The 22,578-nt window shown below is 48.9% G+C and overlaps 1 protein-coding gene across 1 annotated transcript; it reads right to left on the reverse strand.

Annotated features, from left to right (window-relative positions):
* Positions 1–38: 38 nt before the first annotated feature.
* On the reverse strand, positions 39–22,157 carry FRMPD1 (FERM and PDZ domain containing 1). Its single transcript, XM_052701499.1, has 15 exons — positions 22,057–22,157; positions 21,621–21,778; positions 20,039–20,141; positions 19,870–19,915; positions 18,447–18,554; positions 14,611–14,706; positions 11,891–12,016; positions 10,759–10,878; positions 10,345–10,481; positions 8,508–8,634; positions 8,040–8,135; positions 7,427–7,609; positions 6,885–7,032; positions 5,410–6,228; positions 39–4,169 (listed from the first exon to the last, which is right to left on the reverse strand). The coding sequence occupies exons 1-15, from the start codon at positions 22,155–22,157 to the stop codon at positions 1,921–1,923; spliced, it is 4,617 nt and encodes a 1,538-aa protein (XP_052557459.1). The 3' UTR covers positions 39–1,920.
* Between the last annotated feature and the right edge of the window lie 421 nt (positions 22,158–22,578).

Here is a 22,578-nt window from a genome sequence, read left to right on the forward strand (position 1 = left end):
TGAGCAGAGAACACTTCTGATGCACGTAAAAGAATGTTACTTCAGCCACTGTCAGTTAAAAAATCCTACAAGTACACAGAAAAGCCAAACCTACTATCAGTGACTGTCCAAGGAGTTAGAGGGCTTTGCAGGTGAATTCCTGTCACCTTTGCTTCCATCTTCATCTCCCCTTCACAGCAAGGGCCTTTGACACCACCAGGAATTTGGTATTCATGAGACATACTGTCAGAAGGTGGTTCCTCCCCGTAGAGGCTGCAGTTTGCAGGTGCCTGTTGCTTTGCTATTTGCTATGGGCTCTTCCTGCTTGTATTTGTGTTCCATGCTCATCAGCTGTTAGTAGGTAGTTAGATGTCACTGCAGCTCTGCCGGGACAGCAAGGGCAGCATTTTGGCTTCAGTGTAAGATTTTAACTTCCTGATTCAGTCCTGATTCAGTTTGCAGGGCAACACAATATACTAGATGAAACCATCTGCCAGTGATGAAGTGTCAGGAAATCCTCCTTGGGTGAACTGTTCACCTACCGTGCCATGTGGCTGAAAGCACTTTGGCCTTTGGAGCCTGGACAGCAGGCTGCCCATGGTTAAGCAGAGCAGCTGTGATGTTCCATCCCAGGCGGTGCCCAAGGCCAGCCTGGACAGCATGCTGCACAGCCTCAGCCCACAGCAGGGGACTGCAACTGAGTGGGCTTTAAGGTCCCCTCCAACTCAAGCCGTTCTGTGATTCTACGATCTCCCTGGTTTGGGGTCTCTTAGTGCTGCTAGAGCACCCATCCAGCACACCACCACTGCCCCCCACCCCTCAGCTGCCTCCATCTTTCACTGCTGCATGTGGGGAGCATTCTTTACCAGAGCCTGGAACAAGGAGGCTGGGAAGCTGCCTGCTGCTTGGGCAGAGCCCTCCATCCCAAGCACACAGTGCAGAGACTGACCTGCAAGCATCACCCTTCCCAGACAAGTCCCCTGGTCAGGCACCAGCAGTCAGGGACATGCTGCAACCCTCTTTACTACCAGATTGCTGAGGACGTGCACTGGATAGCACACATTCACTAGAGGTGCTCAATTAGGATAGGTTTAAGGGCTAATAGCTCATATCTAGCTAGGCATACCTAGCACTTTGTGCAGCTATTGATTAGAAGGTCAGGAAAAGCGGCGTGCCTTCAAGGGAGGCTGGCATAATGGGTTATGTCAACAGCTGCAGAGTTGGCACTTCTGTCTTCAAGACTTATCCCCTTTTTTGGAAGACAGGGATCGGTAGGTAGCTATTTTGTGGCAAGGCTAGCATGGGAGAGGCTGCTGATTAGGGACTTTCTTCAGCATTAGCAACTGTAAATAGATAAGGCTGACACACAGAAACTACATCAGGAGGACAGGATATGGTGCTGCATCCCCAGCCTGGGACAACCTTCTCTATATTTGCAAGGAGAAACAGAATAATTCTTTTTCCCAAAGTGGTTTCCATCACAGGTCAACCATAGAGGGCAGGCAGAACAGCCCAGCTCTCTTTGGTGGACAGACTGACTCTGATCTCGCTCCCCTTCAGAGCTCAGTTGGTCACCTCTCTGCCTGGGGGGTGTGCTCCACAGGTCACAGGAGGCTAGGACAACACTTATCTGGCTATCTGCAAGGTGCTGGGGAGCTGAAGGACAAATCCCAGGCTACATAGATAAGCTATGAAGTGCTCTGTGAGTTTGCACATTATGCAGAGCTTGTGTATATTAGATAAAGCAAGGCTGGGGGGGCACATGCTCTGTCCCATGGCCACCCCTGAACTAGGCAGCTGTTGGTGGAAGTCACTTGACACATGGAGGCGTCCTTTCGTGACCATTTGCTGAGCTGTGGGGGTTAAACGTCCCGTGTGGGGGAGCCTAGTGATACATGAATGAAATGTGGGGAGGCTCCTCCGCACTCGCCAACTGCCCTGTCACAACGGGGGGACCCTGAACTGCTGCAGGAGGCAAAACGTGGCAGCAGTAAGGGCTGTGTGTTGGCGTGTCAGGAGCGTGCTACCCAGGTCTGGGCAGCCTTGCCTGCAAAGCTGCTGGTGAACAGCCTGCACTAGCTGGTGGTAGGTGCCCACCACATCCACGAGCGCAGCCCTGAGCTCCTGCTGCCTCTGCCTGCATAGCTGGCAGTGTGTCACCTGGAAGCAGGCCACTGCCAGCTGAACAAGGTGGTCAAACGTCACCCTCAACACCTTCTGCAGCTCTTCAAGCGGACGCTCCGTTTTCAGAAGCTCCTTGCAGCTGGACAGCAGGACCTGAGAGGCCGAGCCAAGGGCATCTTTGCTCTCAGCACCTTGCTCTGCACATCGGTCTTGCAGGTGGGTTGCTTGGTTCCCAGAGAGGTTCCCCACAACTTCCTGGAGCTCTGTAATGTAGGCTAGGAAGCCCGGGAAATCTGCAGGGCTCGTCCATGCCTGGTCCTTCAGTTGGCTGAGGGCTTGGACTTCAGGGCCCAGCGCTCCGTCCCAAGCAACGGCAATGGGGTAACTACCAGAGCTGGTGGACGGTGGAGTAGTGACAGGCTTCAGAAACATGCTGCACGTGGGATTGGTGGTTTCCTGCTTTCTATCTTCATTGGACCTATGGAAACAGCTGACGTAGGACAGCTGACAGCTGCACTTGTCCATCCCAAATTGTGCCGAGGTCTTCTTCCTCACAGAAAATCCCGCAGACCTGGTCAGGATGGGTCCGGCAGCAGCCTGCTCATCCTTTTTGTGATTAAAGCAGAGGAAGGAGTGATTTGAATCCCCATTGTCTCCTTCTGTTTTCCCCAGTGAGCCCAAGGGAACTGGGTCTGAGGAGATGGAAAGCTCTCTGGTTTGAAGAGTGTCTTTCCCCACTGTGGCAGACTGTTCTCTAAGAATAGGAGTCTGAACAGGCTGGGAATGCTCATGAGCCACGTCTTGTGTGTCTTTTCTGGGCTCCCCTTCAACCATCCCATGCTTGCTTTCCAACTCTTTCTCAAGAGCTGGTGTAGCTGATGATGTCTGCATCTCCTTTCTGACAATATCATCCCCCACGCACACAGCGGTCCCCTGAGAGTCCAAAAGCTCTAGAGGGTCATGCCCTCCCTTCTGAGATGGGTTGGGCGGTATTACGTCCGACCTCACCTGAAATGAGAGCCAGGAGAGGTGAGCTATAACCCCTGAACTGCTGCTGCCATTTGCTAACAGCTGCCTTGCATCTGGAAAACCTACCTGGTTTTTATCATGCACTTTCTTTAAGGCCTCCTTGCTTATTGCTTGTTTGCTTATTGCCTGTGACAAGGCACTGTCACTCTGGCTTTCAGCACAGCCATCGAGATTAGCTTTTCCTTCTTCACCACACGGAGCCAGCACAGGCTCCTCACATGCCACTTGTCTCCCAGCTGTGGGAAGCAGATCTTGCTCCTTGGCCACCCCGTGGGGAAAAGCACTACAAGACGAAGGCGGCAGAGTGCGTTCATCAGTAGAGCAGGCCATCTCTTGGCCCTGGAACCTGCCAGCCTCGTGCTTGGGTTCCATCACATCACGCTCCCCTTCCAGTGCTGCCTTAGCTAGCTGGTTTTTGGTGGTTGCACAGTCCTTGTCACTTGGCCCCTTCACTGTGGGGCTCTCCTTGATAGCACTGCTCTGTTCCTGGGGAAGGTGCACGGCTTCCTCTTGGAGCAAGGAAGTTGGGTGTACAGCATGTGCAGGACAGAGTGCAGCAACATCTGCACTCTCCTCCCTCTGGTCACCTTGCAAACGAACAGCTGAAATGGAAGAAACCACCAAATCAGTCACTGACTTTGTTTCCATGGTGTCAGGCTCCATTTCCATCACACTGGAGGATGAGTTTGTGCCAGCAGTGTCTCTCTGGGCCTGGGGGGCAGACGCTCCCATTTCTGCATCCTTCTCCAAAGAAGGTGAATCTGAGGGCTGAGCAGGGAGTGGCGGGGTGGGTGGCCAGGAGCAGCAGCTCTGCAGAGAGCCTGGTACAGCCAATGGGAAAGTGACCTGTGAGGTGTAATTGGTTTTCAGAAAAGATCTCCTCTTCCTCAGGCTCTTGGAATATATCAGCTGCTTCTCCTCTCCATATTTCTCTCCTGATGTCTGCCTTGATATCGAGTTTTCTCCCAAGCTGTAACATCTTGGTTTCTTTAGGATGCAGTTATCCTCTGTATTCTCCTGGGATGTTGTCTGGCAGCCTGTTGGCAAGGAAAGAACATGTAAGTCAGGAAATGACCCCAGGCAGCAGAATACATGTACATCTCTCCCAGGAGCCAAAAAGCTCTTAAGTCCTGCAGTCGCAGACAGGAGCATTTGGCAGCAGAGCCTGCCTCCCAAGTGCCAAAGGAAAGTCTCTCTTATGGTCATGTACCAACTTGGAATGAGCTGTGTCAGAAAGAAACAAAAAAAAGTTTTGACTCATGGCTGCAAATACTGAAGTCCAGGATTAGCTACAAAGGGAGCTGGGTAATCTTTCCCTTTGATTTCGCCAGAGTGACTTGATCTGACTGCAGATACAGCAGCAATTCTCTAGTTAAGTTTGGTGACACAAGTAACGTGCTAGGGGAACTACTGTTTACAGGGGCAGATTGAATAGAAACACTATCAGAAATTCCCAGCCTGGATATGTAGATCATAAAAATATCCAGAGGATGCAGTTTTGTGCCTGTACACCATACTGTCACCATGCATTAATTCAAAAGCCAACATGGTTACAACTACACAAAACAAATTCTGAAATTCGTTTAACACTGATAGAGGTGGTTCATTCAGAAGTGGGAGTCCTAACTTTTATGAGAAAACACAACTACTAGGGAGCAAGCCTTATAGCTGAGCAAGCCTCTGACCCCTCCTCTATTTTTGATCTCTGGGGTGCACGGAGTAGTAAGATGTCCCACAGCTGGAAGGAGGAGTGAAGGCAGAGCCTGAAAGCAGAAGGACCTGTCATCAAGGCACCTGCCTGTTCAAAGGCACGCATCTCTCCTGCACTCTGACTCTGGGATGCATTACCCTCTTCAAAACCAAAGACAGCCTATGTAGAAGGCTGCACAGAACTTAGTCCTGCAGCATGTTGGCTTCCAGATCAGGCAGTGACATAGCTTCCTAGTCTGGAACTCCTGCAGAAACCTGGAGACTTTCCAGAATTTGAAACTCATTTGAAAACAGACTCTTTTCTTGGATCCAGTGCTTGGAGGTGGTGACAAATCTGCCGCTGCTCTGACCCCTGTATGCACACTCACTGACAGCTCTGCAAAGTGTACTTGAGAAAGAGCAGCTTCTGGAGAACAGATGTTCAAAGGTTCCACAAAAACCTTGGGAAAACCCATGAATAGGATGAATTGCCAGAAGACGATCCTTACCAACAGGCTGACGTGGCAGGCAGGCATCACCCAGCCCAGGAGAACAGAGGAAGAGGACAGCGGGTGGGTGAGGGTTTACCTGCCAGGGAAGAGGGGGGGCTGAGTCTGTCGGCAGCATCGTAGAACTCCTCCTCAGAGCTGGTGTCACCAAAGCCCAGGGGTGGCTCCAGAATGAGATTGCTCGCTTCTGCCACCTGCTCTGCTCCTCCAGGAAGGGGTACCTCTTCCTGGGCAGACTCGTCTTTCCAAGGACTTCTGTCATGGCTGTGACTGATGCTGCTCCTCTCCGTGCTGCCTGCAGGGGAAATGCTGCAGCACAGGCTGTAATAGTCCATGGAGTTTCTCTCAGATAGCTTGGTCCCCAACACTGACACATCAGCGTCTGCTCCTTTCTGCTCAGAGGGGCTGTGCTTACACCCATGCTTCTCTGCTTCTGGAACCTGCAAGAAACAGTAGAAGTCTGTGGCTTCTGCTCTGCCAGAGCCTCCTGCAGCACAAATGGGTAAGGAGTTCTTGTCCAAGCTGCTCATCTCGTGCACGGTGGGTGTGTAGAAGTGGAAAAACTCTGGCTTGGAGGAAGAGCAAGTTTCCAATTCATCTTCTTCCAGTGCATCCATTGAGTCACTCGAGCCACTCGTCTTAAACCCTCGGCTCTCTGTGTTGGCTGAATCAGAAGCATCAGACGTGCTGTCTGTTGCATTGTCACCCCTGTCGCGTTGGTAATTCCCTCCAGCCTGGGGCTCTGTGCTGCCCTTTTCCAGGCTCTGAAGCTCTCCAACCTTCTCCTCAGGTGCAGGATGGGTGCTGCTGTATGCTGCAGGTGTGCCCAAGCAGTGCTCTGAGGACGAATCCATCTCCCAGGAGTCTTCAGAATCGCTGCAGGTTCGAGATTCATACCCTGTGTTTAAAACACATCTGTCAGCCTGTGCTGTGTGGTGGCACAGAGGAGCAGTCAGAAAAGGGTTACAAACTTGGCCACACAGCAGTGATTCAGAGCCAAAAGAGCTCTGCCCTCACTTGCTTATCAGCAAACCACCTAAAGATGCAATCTGACCTGCAGGGCCATAACCTGCAGGCGGAGGCCTGGCTCTGCCTGCCTGCCTGCTCTGTCTAGTTTTACTGCAGGGCAGTACAAGGGGAGCTGCAGAAAACTTGCTGTCTGATGACCATCTGCAACCCCTATGGGACCAGAGCTATCCTGACAAGGGACAGGACAGCACCGCAAACAGATTGCCATCTCCTGGCCAGAGCACATTGGAGGCTGCTCAGGCATTTGGTGAAAGAGCACAAGCGCCCAGAAACACATTTGCCATTTTGCTGACTGGCACTTGGCCTCTCCTTCTAGGGAAGAGCTGTCGGTTGCTGCCGCTCTGCCCCAGCCTAACACATCTAGGTTTAATGGGGAGCTGGCAGTGCTGGCAGAGAGGCTGACACTCAGCTCTCTGCAATGTCACCGAGCATTCCCAGGCTACCATGACGCCGTTCCCAGGAAGGAATGACACTGCTTCCACTGGATGATTGACCTACTTCCTCCCCATTCTTTGGCAAATTAACCTTCTTCGGCTGAGACACGGTGTAGTTGCTGTCTTTTCTCTCCCCAAGTAAATATGGAGACATTGGCATCCACAAACAGCCTGTAATAGCCAACGATGAGGCAGACAAGATCTTTCGCACTGTTTGATTCCAGCAGCAGAGTCAGCAGCTTTTTGAGGGGAAAGAAGGGAGGGAGAGACAGAAAGCAGACACAATCTTAGAACAAACACAGCTTTCACCACCATTTGCCACACACTGAAAAGACTTTTTTCTCCCTCATACTGCCACAGCTGCACAGCACTCTGTTTCCATATGAGGAACACAGAAATAAATCATTTTTTGTTGCATTTTGCTTTTTTGGTAAGTCACTGATAATGCACAGCAAAAATAATTGCTTCTCTTCAGTCATTTTGTATACTTCCTAAGAACCTTCTCTTCTGGGTCTGTTCTAAGCCTCTTGCACTAATGATACCATCAGCTAAGTGTCAGATTATTAAAAAAAAAAAAAGACAGTCCCCCCTTTTCCTCTGCCATGTGCTGGCTGATGTGAAAGCAACACCCACCTTCAGGTCCTGCAGGTAGATTTTCACCGTGCTCACTTTCTCTGACTCTTCTGTAAGCTCCACCCTGCTGATGTTTGTGAACTCTGCCAGACTGGTTACGATGCTGAGCTTACTATTGACTATCTGGCTCACTCCGTGCTTGGCACCCACCAGCAAGGCAACGTAGGATTCCCTGTCCTGCAGCTGCAAGGGAAAAGGTCAAGTATTAAGATGGAACCAAAGCAGGAACCCATTTTCCTGCACTGGGCCAGATGTGTAAAAATAGCAGCATTAGTGCAATCGATCAGCAAGGTCCTCTTTTGCTACACACCCAAACAGGGGGTGGTTCACCACTCGTTATGGATCAGTACTGGGACCAGCAAGAAACCAAGAACCCCCCCAGCCAGAACAGCTCTGCTAATCTTATATCAACAATCAATACAGATTATAATTGGGAATTTCTGCTTTGGATAAGGTTCGCTGCGATTAAGGCAGAGCCGTGTAACAGTTCAGATGTGAAGAAAAAGGATTAAAACTGGTGCCCTGCCCTTCAAGTTACTGCCCCTGCATACTGCATGAGTGATGCACAGACAGTATGTCAAACCTCAGCAGCAAGGATTAACAGCACTCTTACCATCAGGGTGGCATTAAAGATCTTCCCACTGTACATCTTCAGGTCTCCCAGTATTTGCAAGTAGTTCAGGCGCACTTGGACTGCTGCAAGCATATGCTTCATTTTGCAAAAGAAGAAATATTGTTTAGAAACATGACAGAAGAATAAAGGTAGAGTGTAAACTAGACAATGCTCTTTTCATACAGGATTCAGTATCTGACCAGTGCATTAGCTTTGCATGTGCTACGGATCTGAACAGGACAGTACTACATTACCACTATTACCACCTGGCAACTGTACAAGCAACCCACATCAGAACACACCACACAAGGAAATCAGAGCGTGTGCTGCAAAGGAGCTTACGAAAGAAAAAGGAAAAAAGCATGGTCACACACGAGGAGACCCAAAGAGGAAATACATGCCCTCTTTGGTACTGAGGAATGCAGTTGGCATCCCAGGAGGCACCTGGAACCAGGCGACGCACGCTACCTTCTGCCGAGGGTCCAGTAGGACCTGGTTCCGCTTCATGTGGTAGCTGATGGCTTTCTTTATGTCCTTTCCTCTCATGTTTCGAAGCAAAGTTGGTGAGATGAAGTTTTCAATTCCCCAGTCCCTCCTGCCAGAAAGATGGAATCACAGAACTCTTGGAGCAGGAAGGCACCATTAGAAATCATTTTGTCAAACTCTTCTGCAGTGAACAACGTCACCTGCAGCTGGATCGTGTTGCCCAGAGCCTGACTGTCTGCAGGGATGGGACACCCACCACCTCCCTGGGCAGCCTGTGCCACGGCCTCACCACCCTTAGTGTAAAAACCTTCATCCTTATACCCAATCTAAATCTGCCCTCTTTTAGTGTGAAACCATTTCCCTTTTTCCTACCACAGCTGGCCCTACTAAAGAGTCTGTCCCCTTCTTTCTTACAGCTTCCCTTCAGATACTGACAGGCTGCAAGCAGACTATCAGGTCTCCCAGAGCCTTCTTTTCTCCATGCTGCACAGCCCAGCTCTCAGCCCGTGCTGTAGGAGAGCTGTTCCATCCCTGGGACCATTTCTGTGGCCCTCCTCTGGATGCACTCCAACAGCTCCACGTCTCTCCTGTACTGAGGACAGCACATCTGGATGCAGCACTCTTGGTGAGGTCCCACCAGCACGGGGAAGGAGAGCTGAGGAAGACCCAGCTGTGCTGTCCCTCAGCTACAAGGGGCATGCTGGAGGGCAGCAGCAAGGAAGGACAAAGGCTCAAGGTGCTCGCAGCATTAGGATGCTGAGATGTGTCAGAAAGGATCACTCAACATGACTGCCACACTCAAATTCACTCCTCTGTGGGCTGCTGGCGCATGAGGAGACGGGACTGCAGTACATGCCCTCATGCAGAATGCCCTGCTTTCCACTGCTATATGGACAATCTCAGTCTGCACAGTAGTCCTGGCTGTCTTCGACATGGACAGGATGAAAATTCTGGTTCTGCACTCACTTCACTTAGGTTACAAGATTACTACATTTCAACACTTGTAGTCCTCAGACCTAAAAATATGGCACATACATTTTGCTCAAGAATTTATTCAGCTGAGGTGTTAAATACTAGGAGCTGAGAATGCTGCACTTATCCAGACTTGCTTGTTGCACTGCACTCACTACATGTGGCTGGGTGTCCCTGGCTGTACACATGGAATTAGTGGTGTTGCATCAGCTGGTGGAGGCTCTGTGGAGCAGTTATGGCACAAATGCCCATTTTTGAATGAGAAGCCATGACAAATTCTTAAAGTAGGGCTGCTTTTCATAGCACGTGCTATCTAACAGCTCCAAAAGGCAGCTCAACGCACCTGAGGCTTGCGAAACATTTTCTCTGTGCTGTTTTTCAGATCCCATTACTTCGCACGAGGACTGGAATTGAGTATTTCTGACAAGGTCCTGGTAGGTGAATGGATGTAGGGTACAGCTATGCAAACTCCGTGATTATTCCCTCTCTGAACGACAGCATGCAGATCTTATTGTACTGGCAGAAGCAGCCTTGGTAACACAACTATACAAGAGATTTGCAATTTTCTGCCCCTGTTGCAGTTGCAGGCTAGAAATTCCCTCTATTAGGGACTGGTCTAGCATGTTACACTGTCCATATTACCCAAGCAGCTCAGCAGGTTAAAGACAGCGAGGCTCATGCAGTTACCTTGCCTTAAAACAACTGGCAAAACCAACAGGCTGAGGTCTCTTTGGGTCAGAGATGGACTCCTGCCCAGAACCAAGCACTGGGCAAAAACAGGGCTGCTATTAACTCCCTACATCTGCCAGGCTTGGTCACAAAATAACAGAGAAAATCTGGAACTTACTCAATGTATTTCAGAGAGACTTTCTGTGGCTGAGAACAAGTATAGATCCGTTCCTGTATCTGCAGAGCAGCCAGACGTAATGCCATACTGCATTTCATTTCCACAGCAAACCTCTCCTGCAGCACATCACTGCAGCTCTGAAACAAACAGAGCTGAGTTAGCACAAAGGTTAAGAAGCCAGAATAAGGCCTTTGGTATGACTGCAGTGGACCAAGCAGAGGGAATCAGCCAGCTCATTTCAATCTCTTTCTGCTAAAAATCCAAGCTGATTTAGGAATTTGATACAAGCTCAACCCAAATGCTTATGCTCTACATCTCATACTCATGTAACTAAACAGGCTGCAAGTACACTTGAGAGTAAACTGGATAGAAAAATAATGATTATTCCTGAGTTATGGAACGTCTCGATTTCACCTGCAGGTAGAGATATTCAAAGGCCACTGGGTCCTCCTGCAGCAGGTCTAAGGGGTCCTTTGGGACAAAGCAAATTCTGAAGAGGCATCGACAGTCATGGGAATCTCTTTTCTGGACAACCTGCAAGGGAAAAACATCATCAGCCATAAAAATTGCTGGAGTCCTCCTATAAGTACAGCGCTCGCATCCAGCATGAGCTCAAAGAAAGCATTCAAAGCCCCTGGCAGGTGGAAGGCTGCGGATTAGCTGCTGTCCTTAGCAAATGCCAGGAGATGTTGACAGTGTCCGTATTTCTATCTTTGATTCTTCTTCTGTTTTTCTCTTCCCCCCCATGGTAGCCTCAAAGTCATTTGACAGCACAGCTTAATTAGCGTCTATTAATCTCATATGCTTGTAGCACACCCATGACAGAGGCTTCAAGGACATGTAACCACAAAGGAAGGGGCAAATTTCTGTGATTCTGTTCTAAGATACAGCAGCACAAAGCAGACACACGTTAACAGAGCGTTAAGACCCCTGGACTGCACATTACCATATTTTATTCTGAGCAAACCCAGTACAGGCTCATCAACAGAACCTACACAGCCTTGCACACACGCTCGAGGGGATGATGCCAGCTTTCTAGCCTCTGCATCACAGCGGATCATCAGCCAACACAGTGTCACGGCTGCAGTCCTGGGTCCCAAGCAGCCACGTTCTCCTAAATTAGGTTAGCCCAGAACTAATAACAGAGCTACCCTTCTGTCTGTAGAACACAAATGTTTGTTAGGAATTTAACCAAACCTGGCGTACGGCTGAGTTAAATCCTGTAACTACCAGTCATTTTAAGACAGTCTCTGTCCTCAGTGTCAGCGGGCTCTCTGACAGGTGGTAAAAACCACGTTTGTCTCACAGTTTGTTCTACATGCTCTGAGCTGCATCAGCCCACAAGTACTGCCCTGAGGGCTCTCTACAGAGACAGAGGTGCTGCTGAAAATGCTGCTCCTCAGGGGGCTGGCATTCACACAGAGAGAAGATATCCAAGCCCACTTGTGACACCTGCAGAGCACGGCCCCTCTGCACCTCACCAGCCACAGCTCTCTGGTGCTGGCTGCCCACACGGCCGTGGGGCCGTGCCAGGGGCTCTCCACACCTGCTCGATGAGCTCCTCCTCATGCAGCAGATGGATCTTTGCTGCGTTGTACTGCTCCTCCAGGGTAAGGGCAAAGTGCGCGATGCTCCGGATGGAGAGCTTCTCCTTCAAGGTGAGAACAATGTCCTGGGGAAGGAAAGCACACAGGTGGTCAAACAGAAGTTCAGCACAGTTGCTGTAGATGGCATGAATGCTGTCTGAGTGCAGACAATTCTGGCCAGCCTTGGGAAGCTGCGTGGGGCAGCACTGAGGGAACAGCCAAAGCCAAGCCTTTCTGCGAGCCTGGTGGTTACCAGCCGTGTTATCCCAGCAGGGCAGCCAAGTAATAAAGGACACTGTCAGCCAGGCAGGACAGCATTCACACATACCCACATCCACTGCTGCCAGCCAGTGGGCAACAAAGGGAGCCAAAGGAACTGCAGAGAAACGGAGGATGATCGATTTCTTTTGTAGGGCAGAAGGACAAGGGAGAGAAACTGCAGCTTGCTGTGACAACAGTGCTGCAAGATGCAAAGTTGCAAGGTGCGACAAGCATCGCATGCATCTCCTACAGTTGCATGGCCTAGGTGCCTCAGGTCCAAAGCTTTTGCCCCACAGTCTGGAGCACTTTGTCACCTTCAATCCACGTATCTGCTGTGAGATATTCCAGCTTTCTAAAACTCTCCAACACTTTTCAAAGAAAGGGCAAAGACCTGGTGAAAAACCATTTTCCCCACCACAGCCCAAGAAACAGAGACCACCATCGTTAGTAAAGCTCATAGCAAATTTGATGTGTTGTTTCAGTTGTGCAGAATTCTTCTGCTACACCAACCATTGTGGAAATGACTGTGTGTATTTTTGGCAGATAGCAAATATTACAGATGGCTTTACTGTGCACAGATTGGGAAAGAACTCCCCTAACTCACTCACTCCTCTTGGGGTGAGCATAAATATCTCACTCATCTGTTATCTCAAGTAGCACAGCAACTTTGTGAAACGCTTATCTCAGAAAGTATTTCACAAATTTGAATGTTTCTGTGAGGATGGCAATGAGGGTTTCCACTCAGATCTCTTAAAGAAAAGTTTGTTCCAGGTTAGAGGTAAGCCAAACATGAGGAATTAATCTGTCCTTTACAAGAAAGTTCCTCACAGAGGGGCAATTCACATCTCTCCTTTCAACTCACCCTTACTTCCTTAGCACCTTCCTTAGCTTGCTTTATTTCATTATTTCTTTTTTTGGGGGGCTGATAAAAGGAATTTCAGAATTGGGTCTTTATTGCATGGCAAATCACAACAGTTCTTGAAGTCTGGATGAAGCAGAAAAGAAACCTTTTCTTTTTCAAGAAACTCTTCATTGCACTACAAATATAAATTCCTTACTTTGCCCTTGTGTATTCTTTCAGTCAGATTCCAGAATGTCTGTTTATTAAATATCTTTTCCTCAGCAGCTGTACCACTGCACAACATTACATTTAAACAAATTATGGCCTACCATCAACGTGCACAAGCAAAGCCCATGAACCCCAGTAAAAACAGGCTACAAAAACATAGTTGTAGGCCTTACTGTAAGCATGGGAATTATGGAAACTGTTGTATTAATGGATCTAGCAACCAGCATCTCGTATTTTGAAGAGAATTATTATCAACTTGTCTGCAAGGGTTCCAAGCACAACTACTTTTTCATCTGAAGGAAGTCATCACTTTTCATGTCTGTGCAGGGAAGATGTTTCCACCAGTGCAGAAATGAGGCTGGAATATGGACAGGAGCTTTAAATAACAGCGCCCAGTTGCACTGTTCTGAGTTCACACGATACTTAAACCTGGTCTCAGCTCTCCACAGGCAAGTCAGGAGACTTGCTCTCTCTTTCAGGTACGCACATCATCAAAGCTATATTAAACGACTTTCTCCTATGTATTTAGCCAAGTAATTTCCTAGGAAAGCAAAGTTTGCATGGACAGATGCTGACTGGTCAGTCTTCCAAGCAAGCTGTCCTGCCCAATGCAGTGGTTTAACTGAGCAGATCACTAATCACCACACAGTTGTTCACTCACTCCCCCCATTTCCAGTGGGACAGGGGACAGAATAAAAGAAAAAAAAAAGTAGAATATGAATGTATGCAGCAAGTGATGCATGAGCAATAGCTCACCACCCCCCAACCAGTGCCCAGCCAGCTCCCCGAGCAGTGGAAAAGTACAAGATGAACTCCTACATCCTTCAAAACTCCTTCCACATTGTATCACAACCCTTTCACCAATTTAAGAAGGCTGTCTTGATTCTGCTCCCTCCCACCTTCTTGGGCCACCCTCCACCAGCCATTTGCTGAGAACGGCCTTGACTCTGTACAACACTGCTTAGCAGCAACTATAAATACTGCTGTGTCATCTACATAGCTTTTCTCCTAAAACCAAAACATAGCATCGCACCAGACACTCTGGAGAAAACAATTCTGTCCCAGTTGAAGCTAAGACACCCAACTTTAATCACGCTTACAAAGTTGTAGTGGTCTCACAGCCGAGCTCCTACAAGTTATGTGAAAATCAGTTACTAAGAAGAATGCTGAGAATCAAAGTAATGCTTCCCCTTTAGGAATGGCAAAGAAAATCCACCTTGATCATCAGCAGGCAGCAATCCAAGGGGCACCAGCTGGCCAGTACAACCAAGAGGTTGTACGTTACACTACATGCATCGTTACAACTGTATTGAATAGAGGTGGGAGAACAAAGACATCAAGCATCATTACCTTTACAGTAGTGCTGGTCTCAAACCTGAAGGCTTTTGTCTGCCCATTTTCCAAGTATACCTTGAGAACATTTGGCATACAAAGAAGAGAATTCCCCTGTGGAACAAAAGAAACAGCACTAATTAATCCTTGGACATCAGGCCTCTTGGCACCAGGCTGCTCTGCCTGACGCAGCACATCCTGATATAAATCACATAAGAACAGAATGGTTGGCGTGAAAGAAACATTTAAAGATCATCTAGCTCCAGTCTCCCTGCAGTAAGCAGTGATGTCTTCCACTAGATCAGCTTGTTCAGAGCTCCTTTCAAACCGGCCTTGAACACTTCCAATTGTGGACGCTGATCCACAGCTTCCCTGGGCAACCTGCTCAGTGTCTCGCCACCTTCATAGTAGAAAATTTCTTCTTTATGCTAATCTAAATCTACCTCCTTTTAGCTTAAAAAACCATTAGGCTCTGGTGCAAAAGTCTCTCTCCATCTTTCTTTTAAAACCCCACTAAGCAGGGAAAGGGTTCTGTCAGGTCTCCCCAGAAACTTTTCTTCTCCATGCTGAACAACCATAACTTTCTCAAACCTTTCTTCTTAGCAGGGCTGATCCAGCCCTCTGATCACTTCTGTGGCCCTCTTGTGGACCTGCACTAAGAAGTCTATATTTTTCTCTCCCTGGGAGCACCAGAGCTTCACTGAATTCTCCAGGCAGGGTCTCACAAGAGCCAAGCAAAGGAGAATCACCTTCCTCAACTTGCTGACCATGCTTCACTTTCTACAGTCCAGGACACCGCAGTCCTTCTGGGCTGCAGTGAACACTGCCACTGCATATGTAATTCTTCACCTATCAACATCCACATGTGCTTCTCCATAGGCTTGCATTCATCACCCAGTCTGTTCTGGTGAATGCCCCAGAGCACAGGGGCTGCATTTTGCCTTTGGCCGTTTGGAACTTGATGAGATTCGCATGGGCCGACTCCTCAAGCCTGTCAAATTAAAATAAATCTTGCTCTGCTTTTGCAGCCTTCTTTTATAGCACTAAGCTTTATTCCCTCATTATGCTCCTGAGATAGAGCAAGAGAAAAAGAGCAAAACAAATACCTTTACGATAAAATTCCACCTAGTTCAACAGCTATAGATGGTTCAGGTATGTCCTCTGTGGCTTGCAGAAAATACATCTTCCCTTTACCAGCAGCAGGCTGTGCTAAGGCCCCACAGTGACACCTCCCCACTGGCAGCAGCCGTGCCTCCACCCCAAGAGCTACTCAAACCCTACGACAAATACAACTTCCATGGCAGGGGAAGGCTGTAGGATTCAGCTAACACACAGAGGTACTGAGCATCCCCCTGAGATACATCACTGCGACTTCCCAAAGAGGAGGAGGTGTCACCAGAGATTCTGGAAGTATGTCTTAAATGTGTTGGACAAGACAATGGCTCCCACTGCAAAGGCAGCTCCCTTGGGTGCTTTGGGAAAGACACCATCTTTTTGGAGCTGTCTGGAGCTGTAGCCTTCAGACCTCCACATTTTTCCCTTAGGAGAGGTCATCTGCACCTTTGTTCTTGCTTTCAGCCTTGGCCTTGTTATTCTTTGGCACTGAAAAGGCTTACTCCTTCACCCTTGGACTTGCCAATCAGCAGCACATCTTTCTTATGTTCTTGAATCAGTACGTTTCTCCAATCTTAGAACAGTTCATCTGCCTGTCACGACAGTCTCAAGGCTGAGAACAGCATTTTTAGGATTATCTCTCCCGTGTTTCATTTGCTTTGCAACATCTTATAAATCTCACATCTTTGGTTGCTCTTGATACCGTCCACGTGCCCCGGCAGCACTACAAGAAAGAACATAAAGACACTTCTGTGATTTGTTCCTTGTTCTTCCTTTCCGTTCTGTGAGGTTCAAGCTTCTGACAGTACTACCACGACAAATGAGTGAAGGCTGCCACTGCTGCTGAGCATGAGCTCTAACTCCTTCATGTAAAAGCACAAACACACCAAAGCTTTGACAGCTTTTGGGCTCTTCATTATTTTCAGAGAAGTGATGCTCATTTGCACCTAGCACACGTATTTCCTCTTAGCTGCACATGTTGTACAGCCAGCACACAGCAGAACTTTACAGCTATACAGAAATTCTCGTATTCAGATGAAGTATCAACACTTTACACTCAGATCCAATCAACTGGCCAGGATATCCAGGTGAGGCTTTTCTCCTTTTGTGCAGGCTTTGATAGACCACTCTGAATTCATTCTGAAAGCTTCTGCTACCACTTAAGCCTGCATCCCAGTCCTGTTTTGTCTGGTATGTGGTTGATTTACTCCAGGTTACAAACAGGCCTACGTCTTCTAGTAAAACACTGATGCTGACCTCATGATCCTAGGGGACCCTGCTCTTACGTATCATTCAGCTATATGGAAACATGTACTGAGTTCACAGCATAAAGAGGAGGCTGAATAGCACTGAGCCTCATCAACAATTTATGTTCCCAAACCACGGTTTCAGGTTTCAGCTGCAAAAGGCAGCCTTGGGCTCCTTCCAGTTGTCACAGAGATCATTTAGCAATGCTCCATTAAGATCACTGAAACAGGAGTCTCTGCAGATTTTTTCAGGACTGTAATGTCTTTTTTGCTTGCCTTAATACAGCTCTCGTTCAAAAGGAGGGTGGTTCTGACTCACACAAACGGAGCAGCTGTTGTCTATGGTGAATATTGCTTTTCCAGAAAGAGGCAATAAATTTTCTCCTGCTCCCAGGCCCAGGCCAGCAAAGGAGAAAGGGTCCTGACATGCCTGTAGTCAGGACATGCAAGAACCAGAGCATTTGTACTGTGCTTGTCCAATAGCTTTGTGACATCCAGAGCACTCACTGCAGCCTGCCCCTCAGCCCTGATGCAACTGGAGATGAAAGCAAAGAAATGCTTGCCACTCAATGCTCCGCCTGAGTTGGGGCAGGTCAGCTCTCTATGACCAGAGATGGGAGAGCCCAGAGGAAAGAAAAGGGGCTAGAGGCTGTTCATCACCATGCCAAGTTAAAAACATGTGTGTAGATATAAGTAGATTTGATCCAATTTTATCATCTGAACAGCACCAACCCGTAGGGATAAGGATGAGGCGTATTTCATCCCGATCACTGAGCTTAGTGACACAAATTTAAGAGCTGCTCCTCCTTCAGGATAAGCTGCAAGTATTCTCACTGCATGTCCTTTTGTAGACTCACAGCTACCCAGCTCATTTGTTACCAGCCCCAGAAACCCAGCGATAAATTTGCAGCATCTTTTCAGTGAGCCACAGTCTTCTTTCACATCAGAACAGACTGTCTCAGCTTCTTATAGGTGGTCTATCACAGAAGCAGCCATGAATGCTCTGCAAAGCTCTCTGAGCGGCCAGGAAACAGTGAGCTCTAGCTTGAGCACATATGATGCCAAATGTAACTGCAAAGTGAAGCCACCTGCACCAAATGCTCTGAAGTGAATGGCATCAGGGAACTACTGAAGGCCAGGAGAGGCAATCTAGATTCTTTGGCAGAAAAATAACAGGTGTCTGTAATAGGATTCACCAGTTATCTTTAGGGTCAGGATTCGCCAGAAAGTTCACACAGTGCCAAAAAGACGGAAGCAGTACTCACACCAGCTCTTCATCAGCCAAAGTGAGCAGATCCTCATGGAGATGCCAGCACCTCCCCCATCACCCAGGGGCCCACGAACCCAGCTGGGACCAGATGATGGGATGCATACGCAGGGCAGAGCCCTGGGTGCACAATGAGGGTGCAGCCACTCTGTGGCTCCCAGCTGCTCTGAGCCAGCCCAGCACTGCCTGTTTCTTCCCAGCACACAATGCACCTGTGCCCCGCTCACCTGTGCGTGTCCGTTCACCAGCACTTCCTCTGCAAAACGCACTTTCACAGGGTTTGTTTTCAGCCTTGCCCTCTTCTCCTCGGTGAGAAATGATGACTTAGGGCCACCCTGAAAAAATAACAGCAGTCTGTTGGCAGCTCAGCCTGTTGCAGCTGTGTGAAGAGCCAGTGGCTCGCGGAGGAGGCGGAGGACCAGGGCTGATGCCAGCGCTGCTCACATCACGTTACTTCACACCTGCAGGAGCAGGTGATGGTAGGAGTCAATAATCTTCCCAGGCAATCCAGACTCGCTGCAGGACTCTCAGCTATCAGGACAGTGACTGCCTTCAGAGCCCGAACACAGCTGTCCAACAAGTCACAGAATCATAGAATCCTAGAACGGTGTGGGTTCAAAAGGACCACAGTGATCATGTAGTTTCAACTCCCCTGCTGTGTGCAGGTCACCAACCAGCAGCCCAGGCTGCCCAGAGCCACATCCAGCCTGGCCTTGAATGCCTGCAGGGATGGGGCATCCACAGCCTCCTTGGGCAACCTGTGCCGGTGCCTCACCACCCTCTGGGGGAAAAACTTCCTCCTAACATCCAACCTAAACCTCCCCTGTCTCAGTTTAAAGCCATTCCCCCTTGTCCTGTCACCATCCACCCTCACAAACAGCTGTTCCCCATCCTATCTATACACTCTCTTCAAGTACTGGAAGGCCACAGGGAGGTCTCCCTGGAGCTTCTCTTTTCCAAACGAAACAAGCCCAGCTCTTCATAGGAGAGGTGCTGCAGCTCTCTGATTATCTGATCATCTTGTTTTGCAACTCAGCTTTTACACACACTGAAGTCTATGCTGGCACACACACTGTGCAAGCAGTAGATCTCTGCTGGTGATGCTTATACAATAGGAACAGGCAACCAGCACCAAAGCTTTGTACTGAAATTAGGCTTTTCTTCCCAAAGCAGGACCAACACCAGGGTCCCAGATCTTAAGAGAGCAAGGGAGGGCAACCCAGCTAGCACAGACAGGATTGTTTGCTCATGAGAGATCTGGAGCAGTAAAAATGAAGGGAGGAAGTTACAGGCCATTGCCTTGCTCACCACGATCCCAGACTTGCTGAACTAAACAAGGGGAAATCCTCAGGCTGTAATGAGCAGCCAGGTAGAGCCCAGAGAGGAAAAAAAAAAAAAAGAGATAACTGTTTTCCTACACACAGAAAGCATTCGAGGTTTGAGAGAACATCAAGAGCTTTCAAGGAACAACTTGGGTGGGTGGGGGAGGCTGGTCCACACTGGCCTTAATGCATCCTGGGATGCAGGTAGTTCCTCATGGCCTCTCCATGCCCTGGATAACCCTGGCAAGAGGGGAGCATCCCGTGTGCCAGCCCGGCTGCCCAGGCCAGGGAGCAGAGCTGCTGATAGTGCTGAAGAGAAGGCACTTACCGATGTGCAGCGCAGGACAGTGAGGAGGAGCTCATCACCGGCATCCCTGTAACACACAGGGATGCAGTCAGCCAGGGTCAGCACCTGCACATGCCTTTGTAACCCCTGGAAAAAGCGCCTCCCCTCCTGCATTCCTCCCCTTGTCTGCACAGCACGGGCAGGACCGTACCTGATGATGTCGGACACTCGTTCAATGGACATGTCCTCCACCATGGTCGAGTTTATCCGGATCAGCTGGTCACCTGGCAGCAGCTTCCCATCTGCGGTGCTCCCTGTGGGCAACCAGCCTGCTGTCAATCACACACAGTGGACCTTCCACCAAGTTCTCTTCTTCCCACCTAGCACCCAATTGCTGCAACAACTCCTTCTGGATGGTAAAATAAAAAGGGAAGGCGTCTGGGGCTCTGTTGCCAGCCGATGCACGCAGCCCACGTCCATGCCACCTTGTCTCCGGCCCCAGATGCTGCCACTGAGCCATTAAGCAGGGCTCTTGTGGTGCATGCATGTGCCCGGGGAGCAGTAGGAATGCTCACAAAGGTTGGATTGCTGCAGAATGACTGAAAGGGATTCCCACACTGCCTGCTGCACCACTGGTTGAGACGAGCTGCACAACTGGCATGGTGAAACCCTTCTGCCACCAGGAGAGCACAGCGAAGGCCTCCTCAACTACACTGGTTGCTGAGAGGACTCCCAAAGTGCAGCAGACACCTGACCAAAAGGGTTAACAGCAGGTGCACTTCTGGTCTGAGGAAGAGGAGTATGCCAGCAGCCCCTGTCACCACCAGCCTGCGGGTCAAGACACAGTGCTTAATTTCTTTGTGAGACAGGTTTGCACATACAGCAAACGAGCACCCACCACCTGTCTGTTTGGGCACTCTGGCATCAGGGTGCACACGTGGCACACAGAGGCAAATGTTTGGAATCATACACAGGGCTTTTAGACATAAGGCTTACAACAATGCGTTTCTTTGTGCCTCAGTGCTAACAAAACACTGGTGCTTTCTGATGAGGGAAAAAAGAAAAATCTAACAGAAATTCTCCTGCTCCACTTCTTACCCCCAAAGACTCCCAGCTAATTTAGCCATGGGATGCTGACAGGAGGAAGTCACAGAATTGACACAGCCTGCCTGAGGCTGAACCCACCTACCCTCTCCACACCACTTACTCTGCCCAGCTTGGGTACATCCTTTCTCTGTCTGTCACACTGATGCCAACAGTTTGTACCCATTTAAGAAAATAATAAAAAATAGAGTTATAGTTTTTGATACTAAACTGCCAAAACAGCTTAAAAACAGAGTCAAGCCCCAGTTTTCTATAACTGGAAGAGTTCATCTGCTTGACCTAGGCAGAACTTGGGATACAGGACTGCCTGTACTAGCAGTGATCCTCTCCTCGTTGCAGCTTTTTAAGTGCAGACAGAGTTTTCAGCAAGGTGACCTCAGTGTAAGAACCGTAAGAACTCTAAGCACTGTAAGATTAGATAGAACTATTTCTTGGCATTTCAGATTCAACAGCAGAAAGAACTTGGCTTTCAAGCATCTCATGCCCTTCAAGGTCAGATGAGTCTGAGTGCAGACAATACACTAATGGTGAAGCTGAAGGCTCCACGGTGAAGGCATGCAGCTTTTTCCCCTCGGTGCTCAAGGCTCACATGCTAACCAGAGGTACCTGGTAGGAGGGTGTCCGAAGGGCCACCTGGGACAGCTCGGGTCTCAAACCCATGGCTGTAAGGAGAGGACAGTGGTGCTCACCTGCAGTGACAGATGCGATTGTAAGAGGAAGGTCTGGGCAAATCTCGAAGCCGTAGTGATGGAGGACCAAGTCTTTGTACACTGTGATGGTGAGTTTGACACGGCTGGCAGTCTGGCCACCGCCATCGTTGGTGACATCTGTCACAGACACTCTGCCACTGTGAGACAAGAAGCTGTGATTAATTAAGATATAATCAGAAAACATCCTATCAAAAAGGCTCAGAGCACACAGACCCCTTGCTTTCAATGGGCTACACAAATGCGCAGAGAGGTCAGAACTTGTTCAAGTACCTACGGGTGAACACTTTGCTTTTTTTCTAGGGAAAAATGGGAGACATCTGCAAGCAGCGGCTTTCCATGTTCACTGGAAACAAGCTTGTGCTGTCTCTGATCAAAACCAATCAACAGATATCCCACTCACAAAAGACATGTTTACCTGGATGCACCATCCCGAGAGCGATGAAGCCATTTTGCTACCATCTGCTCTATCCTACATGCTTTGCGTGTATGGATTAAGTTAGTCTCCAAATCTTCCATTTATCTGAAAGTGACAGAAACCACAGGAAAACAGAATGACAAAAGATTGAGTACGTCTTCTAGACACTGTTTGGAATTACCAACTCACAGCTCCTGTGTAACAAAGAGATCAACCAGAACCTTGGGAAAACCACAGAGATGTTAACACCTTTCACATTTACAATGATTCTTCCTGCCCATCTGACCTCCCCTACCTGGTGCTTTAGTTTAGTCCACAGTGGTGGTTAAACTGCATTAACTGCTCACTGGAGAGAACGACCTATCAATCTCTGCAGTCCATTCTCTTGTTTCTGGATGCTGTGGTTCAGCTCTCTCAAGAAGGAAAAACTGAGGTTTGCTATGACCACATCTGGGATCTACAAATTGCAAGGCTGCCAAGGACTACATCAGGCAGCTTTAGAAGATCTCCAAGGAGAAAGAC

The sequence above is a fragment of the Tympanuchus pallidicinctus genome, unplaced genomic scaffold (assembly GCF_026119805.1).
Source record: "Tympanuchus pallidicinctus isolate F22 unplaced genomic scaffold, pur_lepc_1.0 scaffold4, whole genome shotgun sequence".
Taxonomy (NCBI): domain Eukaryota; kingdom Metazoa; phylum Chordata; class Aves; order Galliformes; family Phasianidae; genus Tympanuchus; species Tympanuchus pallidicinctus.

Bases quoted from the DNA above. Each gene is read 5' to 3' on its own strand.
- FRMPD1 (XM_052701499.1), bottom strand. From the start codon at position 22,157: ATGGAAGATTTGGAGACTAACTTAATCCATACACGCAAAGCATGTAGG. The intron at 19,916-20,038 runs GTACGGTCCTGC...TGTGTGTTACAG, and splicing joins CGAGTGTCCGACATCATCAG to GGATGCCGGTGATGAGCTCC. The intron at 7,610-8,039 runs GTAAGAGTGCTG...TTTCCCTTGCAG, and splicing joins TCTTTAATGCCACCCTGATG to CTGCAGGACAGGGAATCCTA.